Below are 17,500 nucleotides of genomic sequence, written 5' to 3'. Positions count from 1 at the left end.
TTTTATACAGCAGTAGCTGTGTGAATTTATCAAAACGAGAAATAACGCGGTTTCTTTAATATCTATTCTTGTCTCAAGGATTTTGTGACCCGGAAACTCCTTTACTTATCCCGCTAGTGATTAGGTTAGAACGTTGGTTTTGGGCTAGGTTGACTTGCTCCCGAATTTAATTTAGAATCAACAGCCAACTGTTATTTTGCTTCAGGTTGGGGGTTTGTTGATTTGAATTGGCCCTATTATACATACCATAATATTCAATAACCTGGTTAAGCCCCGCGTTCGATAGCGTCACAAATTAGCCTTGCCGGCCTTGTGAAGGACACGTGGAGTTTCATCATCAGCATGTTTTTCTCGATTTGCCTGAGCGTATATGAGGTAGAAAATGAATGTGTTGATCGTCTACTCAAAGAATTTCATACTCGAACCAGTTTCCCTGAATTTTTTGGATGGGCCAGTTGTTTATCAACATACACGGCCCCATGAAACGTTATTGAGAGCCTGGGTTTTTTCTGGTTCATTTATGATGAGCCCAATGAGCCCTTTGTAGCTGGCGATCACATGGTACAAAAACCACCATACTGGAGAGCAAATTGCACACTGGGACATCTAAAACAAAGAGAATTTTATTTAAGTTGCTTTGTATTAGATGTCCCAGTGTGCAATTTGCTCTTCAGTGCGACGGTTTTTGAACTATGTGATTGCCAGCTGCAAAGGTTCTGTTTACCCTAGTGATTGAAGTTGTCGACGGTGCGGTGGATAAGTTTCCATACGGGTCTGTTACTTTTATGTCTGAATATCCATTCTTTGATGTAGATTTTCCTGTAGCTCGGATCCTAGGTGGTCCCGTGACATTGCCTTGACATAAGAGAAGATGAAGTACGAGTTAGAACTGAGTTTTTAAAGGAATTACCTCATTGCGTTTGGTATGCTCAATTATCGGCCTGAAAATCTCTCGCCATTTTTTCATCTAACATGAAATGGATATGAAAAACCAAAACCAATCTTGACTTGCATTGGCGCATTTTCCCTCGCTTTGACCTGTATAATTCTATCGAATTCTGATTGGTTTATCACAGTCTGTCACAATAATCATCCGAACGATGTTCGATATTCGATATTTTATGTTAAGAAGATCAATTTTTATAAACAAGACGACCATATATTTCAACAGGCAGGACCTAAAATACAAAGTACACCTACAGAAGAAAACTGCACGACGATAAATTTAACGTTACACCGATCTTTATGACTCTTTTCAAATCTGCCAGATCTCACAATACCTCAAATAAGTTTCTTCTTGTTCCTGTTCTAAGATGTAATTTTAGTTCTTGAAGTGATTGAGCTTTTTCTGTCACTGTGCCAGCTGCCGGATATTAGAGCCTGCGCATTACTGAAGAGTTGACTTTTTAACAATACACTTATGCAAACACATTTTCAATTTATTTAATGTTAGATTATATATAAACTAAGATTTTTTTAAAAATCATGACTTGATTCTAAACTAAATGTGCAAGTAGGTCGGTGGGTGATAATTGACGTGATAATATGTCCACTTTGCCATAGATTTTAGGGGCTCCGTGTGACTTACTTTGCGCGGCTAAGTACTTACAATAGGTTGTTCCTTCCATCTTGAACAGCAGACAGCGCTCTTCGTCTGCTGAACCATTCCAGGCACATCGGATGGTCAGGTTGACGATGCGACCTCCAATTGGATTTTGATCTGGTAAATCAAACTTAAGCGAGAAATTTAAGTGAAAATTGTGTAGATAATATTAGGTACATTTATATTGGGTTGAGGAGTGGATGGGGCATGTCCAACGATTAGACAGGAGGGACTGTATGTGAATCGAAAAAGCTACAGCAAAAATACCGTCAAACTGAGACTTGAAGGTTCATCTTTAGGGATGGAAACATGGAAAAACGCTTGGCGTTTTTGAATAGAAAAATAAATAATTCCGACATGTTAGTTGGCTGTCGTAGGTATTGATAAAAAAAAGTATCCCTAGTGTTAACCTGTAGTCCATAGGTACTGCGGTTTGTTCCAAGAGTGATCGCGCTTCGTGGTAGTGTGATAGCTTTCTTTTCATGACAATCTATGAACGATGAAGCCGCCAAGACGATGTTACATCTTCTCGTCAACTGTAAAGAAAGACTGAGTTGCGGTGAATCGCTTCTCAGGTACTGGAGCGGTCGTCCTGAGAATTCACCTAGGAATGATGTCGGCTGAGTACAGCCTGTCAAAGAAACAACGAGTATCATGAATTTTTTGAGGGAATTAAATTAAGGGCGTTGCATCAACTATGCTGAATTGACATTGTGAGTTTTAAGGAATCTATTGTAACTTATAAAATAAATACCTCCCGCAAGCTTGTTCTTTTTCTTCTCAGGCTCTACTGCGCGTTGCGGTCAACATTTTATCCAGTTTTGTTTTCTTCCAAGGAGCTCTCACTTTGATCAAGTAGCAAGAACTTAGCGGGTCTTGCTATAGCATACCTCTCGATAAATTGGTTTATTACAGCCCGCGTACCATATCTGAGAGACAAAATTTACTAAGGAATCATATACAACTGACCGAATTTCCTTCAAGGCCTTAATGCTAATAGTTCACCGAGTTCGAGGGCTGTGTGATTTAGCAGAAGTGCAATTCAACTGGATCACAAATCATATTGTTTCCTGTCTAATTATCTTGTTTTTATCTTGCTTACGACAATTTGGTTACCAAGATCCTAGCCTAACAACAACCGTATTGTTGAAAATAGGGAATTCACATTTTTACTTCAAAATCAGCAATCATGCATTTTAATTTGTTCGTTTACGTGACAAGTCGGGAAAACATGTGGGAGAGAATTTGAACAATACAATCTCGAAAGTTGTAAGTTATCGTACGGACTTGGGAAAGTGAGGTTTGTGGAATCACATCCCCTCATGGGGTCCTCACTGGAGGATGTGACCTCCTTCTAAGGTCAATCACTGCACGACAAAAATGAATATAATATGAAAAAGTCTGACTATACCCGCAAATTGTCTCGTTTCACTATTTGTTATGATAACTACAGGAAATAATAATCTGATTAGTAAGGTCTGATTTGTTTTATACTTTTTAAGTGTCAGCAAGATGAGCAACTTGAAAGTCTTCAACAAAGCTATAAATCGGTTGGCCACTTATATGCATATAGTGTTCAGCTTGTATACACAAACGTTTAATGCAATACCAAGCTTACCGTAATAGCTTCTTGTGAGATTATTTTCAAGGCATTTCCAAGACTGTTTGTAAAAAGCAAACGTGCCGCGTTGACCTGCGCAGTAACAACGACAAGGAACGGCTGAATCCTTGACCGCGAAATATGAGGCGCAATAGTCGGGGCTTTCGGAACATTTTGGCTCCGGGATGGTGAAATAATCCTTGGCAAAGATCCGATCAATTTTAAACAGTTGTGGCGAACTGAATCGAAAGCTTGAAAGCAACCAAACCACAACAATAAAATTTGCACGCAGAGCAAAACCCATTTCCGGGGATGGTTTTCCAGGGACGGAGTTTCGAGCTGTCGTCGCTGTGAGAACGCTCCAGATGTTCTTGTCGAAAGGCAATTGTCGACGAGTGATAAGGGCTTTCTCCTGTATCGCATCAACTCAAGTGAGCTTCATTTTATCGACATTTAGTCTTAGTGTCAAGCCGTAATCTTTTGAAATTTCAACAACATTATGGCTATTGTTTTAATCGCAGATTTTTTTGTGATATTGCCGCTGAGGCAAAGCTATATATATATATATATATATAGCTACATTGCAGCCATTCTGGTTGACCATTTTTGAAGATTCGATTGACGTCATAGAAAAATTCTTTAATGAGAAAGCAGTTAAGAAGATATTGCACCTTGTGTACCAGTTTCTTCGCGAGTCAATTACTAGAGCCAAGAATCGCTTTTATTTTTATTTCAAAGTCTTTGATAAATTACTCGCTCCCAAAATGTTACCTCAATAGTCCTTTATCATCGGCAAGCTCTGTATAAATGGATGCATTTTCGCTCTAATCGGGTTGAAAGCTACGGCACTTACGATATAGTGTGGAAAAGGAAAAGCTTTAATATCAAAGAGTGATAAAGGATTAACCATTCAAATTTCAGAGATTCGATAGAATTTTTAACCTACTTCAAAGTCCTCGAAGCAAGATTTTTCCTCTCTACTTCAATACATCATTGAGATAAGTATACTTTTGAGCATAGATCCCGAAGGAAAGATGGCTTGAAGATTGTACAATTAAGTAAATATATAACTTATATGAATGATTTCCAAATTGCTGCATTAGTACCCTTTGTACAATAACTGGCCTTATATAGCCTTCGATTAAAATGCATGAAATACAATGCATGCTGCCAAGGAAGGAAAGGTATGTTTCGATATGTTTCTTGAATTACTCCACCCCCATCCATTTTTTTCCTTATATTAAACCGTCCAAACTCGACCGGAAAAACAGTCAGACAAGATCATATCACGTTTCAGCGGATTTTGAAATTTGTTAACTCAGAAAACTGTTTTACTGATGTGAGAAACTGATGGAATGTCCCTTTATAGGCTGTTTGTTATCGTGAAGTTAAAAAATGGGAGTGACATAAAATTTCAAACTTTAAATTTTATTCTGAAGCAGTCACAATGGATAGTAATATTTCAATAGGAATTTCGAGAACTTTAAGCAAGTTTCACTACATCTAAAAATTGGTCTGTTCTCGTCGGTTTTTTTTTTTTTTTTACATTATGCAGGGCATCTAGTTCAAATGATTCTTTCTATCGCTATCGAATGTACTGACCCAGGTAAGGGGCAAATTTCAATGCCCGCCCGGACAGGACCGACAGTTTCTTCCAAAATTCTATCTTTAATCAAAAGACTAAGAGAACCACTTAACCTATCTTAACCCTGACTTAACGTTAGCGTTTCAGTCGGCTCTTTAATGAGCTCGAATATTAGGACGTTTAAGAAAAGAAGACGGCTACCGCAACGACAACGCCACAAAGCAAGAATGTAATTAGTAAAAAATAAACTAAACATAGTCATGCTCTAAAGTGCAGCACGAATTTCCGTGCGTTTCTTTGCCGAACTCCACAAAACAACAACGTGAAATCACCATATTTTACTGACATTTTGACAACAACGTGAGCATATAACAATGAACCATTCATTTTCTATTTTACTTTAAAACCGTTTGTACCCATCCAATTACCAGATATATAGTTCTCCCGTATTGAGGCGCGGTGGCCTCACGGTGAGAGTGGTCCGGGTTCGGGTCCGGGTTCGGGTCCTGGCCGGAGACATGGTGTTGTGTTGTGTTGTGTTCTTGGGCACCCAGGTTGCCTCTCTCCACCCAGATGTATAAATGGGTACCGGCGAAATGCTGGGGGTAACCCTGCGATGGACTAACATCCCATCCAGGGGGGAGTAGAAATTCTCCTAGTCACTTCATGATACGGCAGAAACCGGAGATACGCACCGGCCTGATGGAACTTCTGGCTCGTAAGCAGAGACTTTATCCCGTACTGTACATGGTGAAAAAGACAGAATGAGAGCGCTAAGTTATATTTTGGGGTGACGTTTTCGTTGACGTTCCTGTTGAGCCTGCTTACACTCCCTACTATTCTATTAGTGGAACTAACTAAAGAGTCCACTAACTCTTGGTGGAAGTCAATGGTCCTCTCTTTAGCACACCTGTCATCCCCTCCCTTTGAGAATGCTCTGTATTACGAGAACTTAAAGCCATAAATACCCATAACAGAAGAAGTCTAAAGTCCAAGCAGTATTATCAGCTACCCAGGATCGAAGGTACTAACCAACTGTCGACCCGCTCGTTTGTTTAATGTCACTTATTACTGAATGTTCACTCGTTTATTTACAAGAAGCTTCTTGTGGGTGATCTTTGTATGTTATCTTTCAGTAGCATTTAAAACATCCAAGAGAAGCTTTAAAATTCAAATAAGGTCTAAGTTAAACGCTACTGTTAATACTATAGCGTAAAACCGATCTACGGCATCATCAGGGAAAAGAAAAACGCTCTGCATGCGTTGACAACTAATATATACAAATGTAAAGTATACATGTGCGAAAAGCGTGCGTGAACTATGCAGAATTTGTAAAAGAAATGAGATGTAGATATGACTACGAGTATGAAGAAAGAGAAGATGACGATCTGTGCGTTAGACAATATTTCAATTTTAAAGCTCCTCATAGATGTTTGTGTCATCAAGGGAAGTTTAAATCACCGAAGAAATACTGACTGCAGTTTTTCAAATATCTGCAAGGGAACTGCGCAAGTTCTTTTATTTCTTTGGTTGGTAGCACTTATCACGAAAGACATGAAACGGGCAAGTGTTTTGTTTCCGCGGTCCTTTGTGCCGGCTGTTTGCTTATTGTGATGTCTGTGAAAAACACTTCATGAATTAAAAAATATGTTGATCGCGAGCAATACTCAACAGTCCAGATTTCCAGTTTCCCACAAGAACGTTTTGCTGTATGAATATTGCCGTTCTAACATTTTGGTTTAGAAGATTAAAGTTTGTGTTTCTTTTTTTGCCTTCTCTTTTTCATTGTCATTGTTAGCTATGTTAATTGCCTTGTTTAGTAGAAAAATTTATGCTTTTTTTTTTATTTGAGAAAGATAACTTTCTTGCAAACGTTTCAATATTGACTGCAGCGGTTTTTGGATAGACTGAATTGATATTTTCCGTCACTAGCAATATCTGTATATAATTAATCCCGCTGGTTTACAATAACACAAAATGTTTTCTTGATTATCAGGAAGTTGAATCAACCAAGTGTAATATGATTAAATCAAGTATAATCAAATTATAAATTGTACATCATAAATATTCCAAAGACATCCTTCCGTTTGGTCATGGCTAAAAAATTAGCGTAGACATGTAGCATAAGAGGGAGGGATATTTATCCTGTTAGTTCATAATTAATTTCTTGACGGATTCAAGACTATAGATGGTTTTCACGTGACGTCACAGCGGCCATTTTGGCGTACTAGAACAATAGACATCCTCTCCCTTGGGGACTGAACTCTATTTTTATGCAAATTCTGCGCAAATATTTTCTATTGTTTTGTACACCAAACTGGCCGTCAAGTCACGTGAGTGAAAACCATCTATAGACTCATCTTGAAAAATGCTTTTAGTTTCTGTTTCGGTCGTAATTCACTGTTCATTGATTCTTCCTGCTCCATACATGACCATCTTTGCGCAGGTTTTGTATTCTGTTCCTGTGGTTGAAAAGTTTCACTTCTCGGAGATGTTCCTTTAAAATGTTCTCCAGTAGAATTTTCAGACTGATCATTTTGACAGCTACCAGTTTTCGCAACCGAGTTTTCACAGATGAGAACCGAAGGACATATGGACATTTCTTCCAAAAGGTGGTCTGTGTTTTCCAAACATCCTATCTCCATGTCTTGAACTAATATGTCCCGCAACATGTATCTCTCTTTTCTTTCTTTATGAGGAACATCCTCGGTCTTGCTTGCTGGGGGTCCACTCGAATGGAGGACCTCATCCGGGTCACGTTCTGTCACCTCGCTCTGAGGTTCTCGGATGAGCAGTTTGGGTACTGAGTAACGGGACGCATACACCGCTGAGAAAAAAATGTAGGTTGCAGGTTCACTATGTTGTCACTGCTCGAAAAGCACACTCCCTACACTCCCTAACTGTCACCAAGGCAGTTTGCTACACTATACCATGACAGCTCTATCAACGACTAAAAGAATATCATTACCAAGAACATGCCACTTCTACATATTTGTGTCGCGGCGTTCTCGCAGATTGAAATATTCTTATATTAATTTTCCAGCAAAACTTACCTTTCTACCGAATCATATTCATTATCAGTGAATTAATTATTAACATCATGCAGTCGAGCACTAGAACAGGCTAGTTGAGAACGAAAACGAAGAGGAAGTGGAATACGAGTTCCCAATTGCGCATGCTTCCATTCCCAGAGCTACTCCTTTTCATTTGGATTCGCATGATTAGTATACGTTCTCCTTCGTCGAACGCAACTAAAATGCGACAAGCAACTCAATTCTTCCGGATACGTGCACTTAACTTTACGAGCAAAAAGGTTGCATACATGGCAGAGAGAAATATATTAATTGAATGCGGAATAATCCTTCATGTGTTTTAATATGTTAATAGAAGTTTCCCTTTGTGGTCGTGCTATGTTTTTTAATTCAGATAGAATTTAGGACACAATTTATGTCATCATATCCTGTTTATTCGGCCCTCCTGTTCTCTAATAAAATAAGTCAATAATTTTATTCTTGGACCACCCTTAGATTGTGCTAATCTAGTCTTAATGTGATACCTGGCTTAACTATTATTATTATTATTATTATTATTATTATTATTATTATTATTATATAACATTAACTATAAATTATAATTATGTTGATTAATAATTAACCTAACTATAATTGTCCAATTGATAATTATCTCACCTTGTTCGGAGCTTTCAGCCGAGAGATCCCGATATCCTGAAGCATTTTCTGCAGGGGTGGTTTCTGCTGTGCATGTCAGGGCTGTACTTCCCTCGACTCTGCCAGGCGAACAAGCAAAGGGTTCGTCGTAAATAACCTCCGTTTTATGTGGTTCACTAACGCATGCGTGTAAGAAAATCTGTTCATCCCTTTGATAGATTGGATTTGTGACTGAGGGAGAATAAAGTATGTAATGTTCTTGGTTAACCCAAAAGAAACGATGTGACAAAAGGACAAAACAAGCTACAAGTGCTACGAAAATGTTTTGTCGTTTGTGAGTTTACATAGCTATCAAATTAGTTCAGTGGCACTACACTTTGAAAATCGGCAAGGGGGCGCTTCACGCACTGCTTTTGTTCGAATTCATTGAAGCACGACTGATTAGAGCGGTTTTCAATTGATTGTCGAAAGTAATTAGCGAATTGCTTTGATTTATGATTAGTTCACTCAGTGATTGGTTCAAAGTTCTCGCGCCACGTTTTTAACCAATCAGAAGTGAAAGCAAAGCCAATCGTGGCTCGCTCGTGCACATTTTCCCGCGCTTTGAGTCGGCTGCGTGTAATTACTTCGAGTTTTGATTGGTTTACCGGATTGTCTCCGTCCTTTTTGATTGGCCAAAGTAATTACTTTGGTTTTGGTTTTACGACACTCGATTGAAACTCGATCTAATTATCCAAGATGGCGATCAACAAGCAGCAACACAGAGGCGAAAGCCCAAAAAGATATTTCTGGCCCCAAAAAAGAGGGGCTGGGGATTTAAAAAAAAAGACAGATAGCATTTTATGACATAGTATGGACAAGTTGCCATAAAGAGCTTTTTTACTGAGAAAATTATCACAGATCTCTCGGTTGCGTCCACGGGTGATTCAGTGATAAATCATCTGCATGTGCCTAAGGCACCACGCCTTTTATAGTGCGTCTTCGTGTTTAAATAGGGCGCTTAAGGCCGGTACACACGAGGGAGCCTAAAACGTGCTCCCGAAACACGCTCCCGGGTAGGTACCCCAACCAGTACACACGAAGGACACGACGAGGGAGCTGAATGATCAAACAACCCGATTGGAGCATGGGAACTTTGAAAGTGAGTTCGCAATGAGTTGTGGCTGAAAAAAATAAGCTAATTTGATTGGCCAACTGGAGACACGTCATGTCACGGTAAGCAGATTTCAGTACACACCAGGGAGCTTGCTCCTGAAACAGACTCGTGCAACAGATTTGGCCCTGGAGCTTACTCCCTCATATCAAACCAGTTTGATGTGAGGGAGCAAAAGTTTTGTTGCGCAACATATTTTTTCGCTAGAAATCGTTGGTGCAGACGAGGGAGCTTTGCTTCGGGAGCGTGTTGCAGGAGCGTGCTGCGGGAGCAAAAGCTCCCTCGTGTGTACCGACCTTTAAGTACTCAATTCCATCAAAACTGTGGCCTTTTCCTATCCAATGCGATCAAAAGCTTGAAAGTGATGCGTATCTGGTGATTTTACGTTATTGATGTCCGTAGATTAAACACTTGGTACGATAGCTTCATAAAAGTGAAGCCCCCTGAGACATTTTACTTGCATGGTATAATCAAATTCAACTAGAAGCAGTGCATTTGGTTAAGGAAAAAAAACCGAAGAGAGAACAGTCAAATGAAAGCTACTAACAAGTATCTAACTATACTGGATTTGCTCGCATGGTTTTGCTAAGTCTGTGCATGAAATCCTAAGGAGCAACCGTTCATTAATATGGTAATTGTGTTACCCTCGTAGAATAAATGGTACTCTTATGATGCAACGTGGCACGAAACTTGCAAGGTAAAAGTCTAAGCGAGCTCAATGCGACTATTAACAATGACTACATTTGAAAGTACAGTTCTTAGCTGATGTTACAATAGGGTTCGAGGCAAGTTTTAGTATGAACTCCAATAAGAATATATAGAATCAAGTATAATACCTGCTGAATTCCTATTTAATACGTTTACATTGGCTCCATTTCGTCTCTCAACTAACTCGTAACTGGAGACATTTTCAGTTTCACTAACGTGATAGGTCGCTTCCTGCAAGAGAAACAGATAGATCAAAACTGGTACGAGAACGTTATGTTACAAGTTAACTCGTGAGAGCAGGTGTAGACGCGGCTGGCAAGGTTACTTTTTTTTCGAATGTTGAGAGACTCTTTATTACACAATAAAGGGAAATAACGTGTGTGTTAAAATCGAGCTTGGTCGTCGAAAAGGCAGGTTTGTTTTAATGTGACACTTTTAGGAAGTTTTACTGTTTTTAATTCAAATAGGTAGCGCTTTATTTAATTAATGAGACAAAAAATTGATTCTCCTGACAGCGAAAGAAAACACCATTTCCAAGTTTGAAAAACAAAAAGTTGCCTTTTTTTAATTACTTGTAAATCTCACCTCTAATCCTCGTATAAGCGGACGGCAAAGAAAATTCTCACCTTTGGTGTTGCGTTTGGTAAAATTAAAAGCTAGGAAGTCTCGACCTGCGATGGAATATGTGGCCCATCAAGTTTCAAGTTTCCATCACTGCCTATGTTAACTAATCTTTATGGTTGCGCATTGTGACCGAACTTCGCAGAAACAAAGATCATCATAGATAAAGCCGTACATTCCAGTCCACCAAAATGACAAGCACAGCCATAGCGTTGAACCGACAATAACCTGGAACAGCCTTAGAGTTTGTGCACGTGATCAAAACGGAAACTGAACCTTATCAATTCCTTCCTCCTACTGGGGCAAATAAAGTTACCTCAAGATCACGACAAAGAAAGTCTATTGTGTCCTTATTTAAAACCACACGAAGTTGTGAAACGTACCTCACTAAGAGAATGATCGTTTCCTGTAAGAAAGAAAAGAAAATTGTTTATGTAAAGGCCATGTTACAAAAGGCAATTTTTCTTGCAACTCGCATCGCAAGAAACGTTGCGTTGCAAGTTGTGAGAAAAAATTCACGTGTAACACCCTATTTTGCAACTGCAATTGTTGCGTTGCGAGTTGCGAGAAAAGTAGAACGACCCTCTACCTCTACTTTTCGCAACGTTGCGAGACAAGTTGCTTGCGTGTGACATCCCCTCTGCAACTCGCAACTCAATTTTGTTAGAATGGGCCAATCAGAGCTCATCTTTCGGCGACTTAACGCGTCCGCCATCTTGTTTGTTATTGTACGCGTTGCAAGTTGCGAAAGAAGTTGCCAACGTGTAACATATCCTCTGCAACTTGAAAGGTTTTTTATTCGTCATCGTTGCGTTGCGAGTTGCAAGCAAAATTGCCTCGTGTAACATGGCCTGTACGAGAAAGAGATTTCCAGTTATTTTCGCGAGCTTGAGAGCATTTCTTGTCAAGCAATTCTTTTAAGGATTTCTGCGCAAGCGCAGATTCGGTTTTTTTTTACTCTTTCTGTAAAACAATTATTTAAGAAACGTGTTTGTTTCAGTTAAGACTGAAGCTTATCTCTAAAATCGCTAAAAAGGCTTATAGTGTAACAGAAACAGCCATAAGTCAAAAGGACTTTGCCGAGTGCTGGAACGTGTATGGAAATAGATGAGGTTTATCATAAAAATTTATTGGAAAAAAACATGATCTCACCTTCAGCGTTTCGATCAGCTCCAACACGACTGAAAAAAAATAAGGAGGGGTGAATAGCGAAAGAAATCTACTGTGAAAACAAGAGGGTGGAAAATGAAAACTTTGTATTAACGTAACGTCCATCTTTTTTTTTTCAATCATGTGATAGCCATTGATTTAGATACCATTTAAAAAGTCTTGTCAGAGGAAATGAAGAGCGAGTAAACAACGCATTGTAGATTCCCATTCATACCTTTGACTTTTAAAGAAGAGGGAAGTAATATTGCAATAAATGAAAACTTTGAAAGCGTGTTTTTCTCCAGTGGCATACAGAAAGAGAAATTTCGTATCTCCGCGCGGCCATGTAATATCCTCTATTATATAGAATGAGATGAAGTGGTCTTCACCGATTCACCGTATATCCAAAAAAATATTCTCGACCTCACACAACGAGGAAAGGGGAATTAGTCTAGTTAGTTTAATTCATTCCCACAATTCATGGAGTGGCAGGGGAGAGGAACAGAACTTCCGTCCCAATTGATACCTAACCTAAAATCCATAGATCAGAACACCGGGAACCTACTCTTCTCGAATAGTGTGTGGGTTCTTTAATGTCCCACAGAATTTATACCCAAGGGTTATGAGACTGGACCTCCAGCTTATAGTCCTTATCCGAGAAGACTTGAAAGTGGCAGCACTTTCTCCTCAGTTATTAAAAGACCCTGAGTGTTCATCCGGCCGGAGTTGAACTCACGACCTCCCGTGTGACATCCCGATGCTCAACCAACTGAGCCACTGGTGCGTGATTACTGTTATTACAAGTCCAGACGGGAGACGGACAAAAGACTCGGCCCAAGCCTTGAGTAAAAAAAAAGCATTATTGTCAACCACATTGTGATGATAGAACTATTCTACCTGGTGAAGCTGAACACTTGTTAATGCGTATCGAATGCGACAAGAAGCCCCTCCGCCCATACACAACACGTGGACTGTGTTATGTTTCACAAACGATAGCAGATAATCTCTCAAAAGAGTTTCAGCTGTTATTTTGACTTAACTTTAACGAAATGTTAACTTTTGACTTTATTAGCTCTACTTTATATATCATGAACTGCAAGGTTTCTGTCTTCCTTTTGTTGGCCATTAATGATTTCATTTCCGGTGGCGCGCGCGTCTAGTGCGTGCAAACAGGTGTACTGGAAAGCAAATGAAATAACAAACACAATAGCTCACATGTTTCTCATTTTCTTTGCAAGGTACATCAGCATGACAACAAGTAAAACAAGAAGTACTCCCGCAATGATTCCTGGGATTACACCCTGGAGAAGAATTCGGGCCATTGTAACAGGACGAGGCTTTGGAGTGGAGGTCTGCCGATAAAACGAGGTGAGAATATAACATAAGCGCTTTCATCAAAGTTTTGTCTGAAGGTTGAGAATAAAATTACCAGACTACTCAGAAGCGTTCTTTTGAGTAATCACATCTCGGAAACAAAAACGTCGAAAATGAAATATTACGTTGAATGTTTAAACTTCGCTTTCCAAACATTTTGGTGGAAAAAATGGCGTTAATTTCCTGTTTTTATTTAATTGTCTCCATCCCATTTGGCGGCCATCTTGGTTGATAAGCGATTTCAGACACAATAAGTGCTCAATAACTGAGCTGTTCGCTTTCAAGGGCATCCTACTTAAGAGTGCTTATATTCTATAAATACTTACATAACCGGTATATTTGAAGTAGTAATAAAACCATTTTATTGGAGAATGTAACAAAACCTTGCAGTCACGAAAAAATGTTATGGGACGTTGGAGCTTCGCGGACCGCTTTCTCTTCTAAACCATAAAACTAAAGATATTTTCTTTGCGTTGTTTAAAACTTGCAGATAATATTTCAACGTTCAATTCTGTGGACAAATCACAAAGAGGCGGAACTTAAATTAAAATATATACACGTCGTTTTAAGTATCTTTTAATAGTTTTAAGACCCGATTTTGGAAGGTCACGGAAGAACACAGTAAATGTTAAAAGAATAAGTATTGAATTTAAGGAATGTTATCTTACCTCCTTCGCGTTTCGGTTAGCGTTATCCGATGTGTCGTTCGTTCCCGCACTGGCCATGGCAGACACGGAGTAAGATGTAACTTCAGTATTGGTTAGCAGCCTTGCAAATCCGTGAGAACTGAGCGTGTTGCTTTGCAATGTTGTCAATTTGTCGTAGCAAAGACCGACATTTCCAAAGACTTTTGTTGACGCTGTACGCGGAAACACGGTCAACTTTTGTTTTGTAGATATTCCGGCGTTTCCTTTCGTTAGAGAGATGGTGGGAAAATGCACGATCTGAGTTGCCTTAAATGAAGGAGTGGACGGAATCACAGGTTGTTTATTTGAAGGGATTGTGACAGTTTGAGCCTGAGAGAAGATTACTTGACTTAAATCTTTTTGGTGAAATCGGCCTGAAAGGATAAAAATAAAACCGAGGTGGTTACTGTTCTAAAATATAACAGAAGCAATCAGCTCAACGATCCAATCGCAATTCGAAGTAATTCTTAAAGCAAGAGAAACACGCCCGTGAAATTTTCAAATAAAAATCAATCAATTAATTTTATTTAAAGAATGATCATTAAAAACCTCCCTCGGACTTCAGAGCCTGTTTTATTACCAGCTTCGTTAAGAGAGTATCTTCATTATCAGAGCTTAAGAGTTGAGTTTAAATTTCGCATCCCTTGGTAACTTTTTGTCTAACAGTCACGCCATCTCAAATCAGTTGTGATATGAATTGTCTTCTAAATAACTAGATCAGATCTCTTTGGTTTTACGAACCAGAGGACGTTATCCGTAGAAATCCCTAAGTCTCTTGATTGCAAATATGGCGGGCCGGTGTTTCTTACATACATAATCTTAATCGACACTCAAACAATATAGAACGACTTACAACTCACGGTTCCCTTGAGTTTAAACAACAAGCAGGGTTTTCCGCTTGGCGGCTGGCAAGTCAAACCAAGCTTGATCACTCTCCCGTTCAGAAATGGCGATGAATTTGAATCATTTACCTTGGAACAAGAATATAAAAATTATTTCACTTTAAGAAATTCGTTGTCCGCTGATAATTTACGGTGAAGCAAGTATTTGATGATAGACTCAGTTTCGCTTTCGAAGAAAGATAGTTGTTATCACTGTGCGTATAAAAATATTATACGCGGTAAGGACTACCAATATTTCAGCGGTTTTCAACGTGTGCCGGAAAACCAAAGCGGACGTCATTACTTCGACCAATCAGAACCGACGCAGATAGTCAAGGGTAGCTGGCGCTAGGCGCGGGAATTTTTTTTTGCCTCTGATTGGCTGCGAGTTTGGCGAGAGACTTTGAAGCCGATAATCGAACGTTGTCGTGCCAACTAAACAATTACAAAATGTCAACTTACCTTTAAAACGTGGACGTTCCAATTCCGTTGAATTAAACTGAGTTTCTTTATTAAAGACACTTCATCAATTTGTCGCCATATTCCACAGTCCAGGTATGACGAGGAGGTCGTATTTATAGAGCAATTTGCACCTGGAAGTGTGATCACCTGCCTTTCTCCTTCTGTCAGTATTCTTACAGGATCTTCGTTGCTCTCTTCGGTAAAGTAAAGTCCGCAGTCTGGCGACGTTTCAAAAGATAGAGCTTATTAATCCCTCACCGGCCGAAACCGAAACAAACGAGTTACTGGCATGAGAGAAAAGCGCTTAATTTCCGAAGGTATTTAGCTTCGGTCAAAACCATGACAGCCATCACGTGACCAGGACACTTCCTAACAAAACTATATCTAAATGACTGACTCATAGAGCAAAACCATTCATATGATGACTCGTTTTCATTCCTAGCTGCAATAGGGTGTCTTACATTTTTCAGACAATTCGGAAAACTACACAAACAATACCATTCTGTGGCGTGTCTTCGGTAATGTTTCGCAACAAAACAATAATGCTATCTGTTAAATGCAGGTTAATTAAATGTGAAAAAGGAATCGTGCTACTCGATCCCACGCATTTGAGTTCATTTAACTCATTCTTCAAAAAATAAAAAAAGTAAACATGAAATCACCAATTCCAAATGTTTTGACGCCAACATCAGCATTCGACAGAGAATTTCTTCGCCATAATTAATTTTGAAACATTTGGTATCGATTCAGTTCATGTAGGGTTAAATACCTCGCCCACATTGTGTAAGGTGAATAAATATTATCCAAATGTATTAGTTATTGAACAGAAAACGCACGAAACGAGTACAAACATTCCACGATATTGTACAGTTGGTTATTTGTACACTTGGTTATTGTACAGTAGAGAACCAGTTTGACTAGTTTAGTTCTGACGTTGCCCCACACGCACAAATCTGTCACACTTTCTCGGTTGTTTACAATTCATTTGCTAAAAATTTATTGCAAAAAAGTTGGATAATAATCAACTTATTAGATGGCGTGTAGTATCGCTGAGTATGTCTACTCGTTGTTTGTATTTTGACTTGCCCTAGCGGGGTCGTCAAAATACAGCGCGACTCGTAAAAAAACTCATCGATACTACATACCAAAACATCTAATGAGATATATTTAGATTGATTAGTACATACTACAACAGTGGATAGCTTTGAAGGTGATCTCTGATTGGCCAATCAAACTCCGAATATCCTTTGTTATTCACCTCCGAGCGACTCGCGTCGGATTTACGCCCGAAAATATTGTAATCGTGTACTGGAAAAAGAGTTAAAATCATCTTTGTGTGCTATATTATCTGGTAAATATCCACCAGTACTAGTAGCCAACTCCACTTCGGTGAATAGATGCTAAATATTCGTCAAATATTTTGCCATAACCGTTTCTTTATCTTCATATCTTACATTCGATAAGAGTAGTTCCTGGAAAAGGCTGATGTGGTTGCAGGCTCGAAGTACAAGTTTTCGTACCGAAACTGTTGCAATCTCTGTGGAATGGGCACACTAGCTATAATTTGCTTATGGGTTTATGCCTTGGGATAAAATGCGCAAATGTGAAAGTCTGCCTTGATACGATGTCCACGCTGCCTCAGGGCCCTCGCATACCAACTTTACTAAATGAATCAATATGTTCATAACTTCGTGACGATGAGTCAATGACAAAACCAAAAAAATATCTAAGACACACGAACCTACTTTTTAAAGACATGTTTCGGCATCACTATGCCATCATCAGTTCAATTTAAATTAAATCTACAAACCTAAGAGGAGAAAGACTAATTGTCGAGTTAGGATATCGAGTTGGATTTCAAGTTCGATTTCCCAGTTGGATTTTCGAGTTGGATTTTCGAGTTGGTTTTCTATACTACTTGGTCAGTTTAAAATACAGACTGCAGACCAGGGGTAAAATGTATACTCATGTTGTAATGTAACTGCTGAAAAAGCCCAAACCCTTTAGAAG

General features: G+C 39.1%; 2 protein-coding genes and 1 long non-coding RNA gene across 4 annotated transcripts in view; 1 reads left to right on the top strand and 2 right to left on the bottom strand.

Moving 5' to 3' along the window:
* LOC138056890 (uncharacterized) overlaps positions 1-3,738 on the bottom strand; it is a 9,307-nt gene extending 5,569 nt beyond the window's left edge. Inside the window, exons 1-4 of the mRNA XM_068902823.1 lie at positions 3,222-3,738; positions 2,014-2,234; positions 1,610-1,733; positions 725-855 (exon numbers count right to left, since the gene is read on the bottom strand). Of these exons, the coding sequence (XP_068758924.1) occupies positions 725-855; positions 1,610-1,733; positions 2,014-2,234; positions 3,222-3,507 (762 nt within the window). The 5' untranslated portion in view covers positions 3,508-3,738. The remainder of the gene's footprint in view (positions 1-724; positions 856-1,609; positions 1,734-2,013; positions 2,235-3,221) is intronic.
* Positions 3,739-4,615: 877 nt separating this feature from the next.
* The window catches only part of LOC138056882 (uncharacterized), a 16,863-nt gene continuing 3,978 nt past the window's right edge, over positions 4,616-17,500 (bottom strand). For both annotated transcript variants that reach the window (XM_068902810.1, XM_068902809.1), the window contains 9 exons: positions 15,491-15,708; positions 15,001-15,118; positions 14,130-14,521; positions 13,303-13,439; positions 12,091-12,119; positions 11,322-11,344; positions 10,446-10,548; positions 8,478-8,687; positions 4,616-7,615 (listed from right to left, as the gene is read on the bottom strand). In XM_068902810.1, the coding sequence (XP_068758911.1) occupies positions 7,137-7,615; positions 8,478-8,687; positions 10,446-10,548; positions 11,322-11,344; positions 12,091-12,119; positions 13,303-13,439; positions 14,130-14,521; positions 15,001-15,118; positions 15,491-15,708 (1,709 nt within the window). In that variant the 3' untranslated portion in view covers positions 4,616-7,136. The remainder of the gene's footprint in view (positions 7,616-8,477; positions 8,688-10,445; positions 10,549-11,321; positions 11,345-12,090; positions 12,120-13,302; positions 13,440-14,129; positions 14,522-15,000; positions 15,119-15,490; positions 15,709-17,500) is intronic.
* The window catches only part of LOC138056896 (uncharacterized), a 12,963-nt gene continuing 8,794 nt past the window's right edge, over positions 13,332-17,500 (top strand). Inside the window, exon 1 of the long non-coding RNA XR_011133546.1 lies at positions 13,332-13,455. This is a non-coding gene — a long non-coding RNA (uncharacterized lncRNA). The remainder of the gene's footprint in view (positions 13,456-17,500) is intronic.

The sequence above is a fragment of the Montipora capricornis genome, chromosome 7 (genome assembly GCF_036669925.1).
Source record: "Montipora capricornis isolate CH-2021 chromosome 7, ASM3666992v2, whole genome shotgun sequence".
Classification (NCBI taxonomy): Eukaryota; Metazoa; Cnidaria; class Anthozoa; order Scleractinia; family Acroporidae; genus Montipora; species Montipora capricornis.
This window is presented reverse-complemented; position numbering and strand designations above follow the sequence as displayed.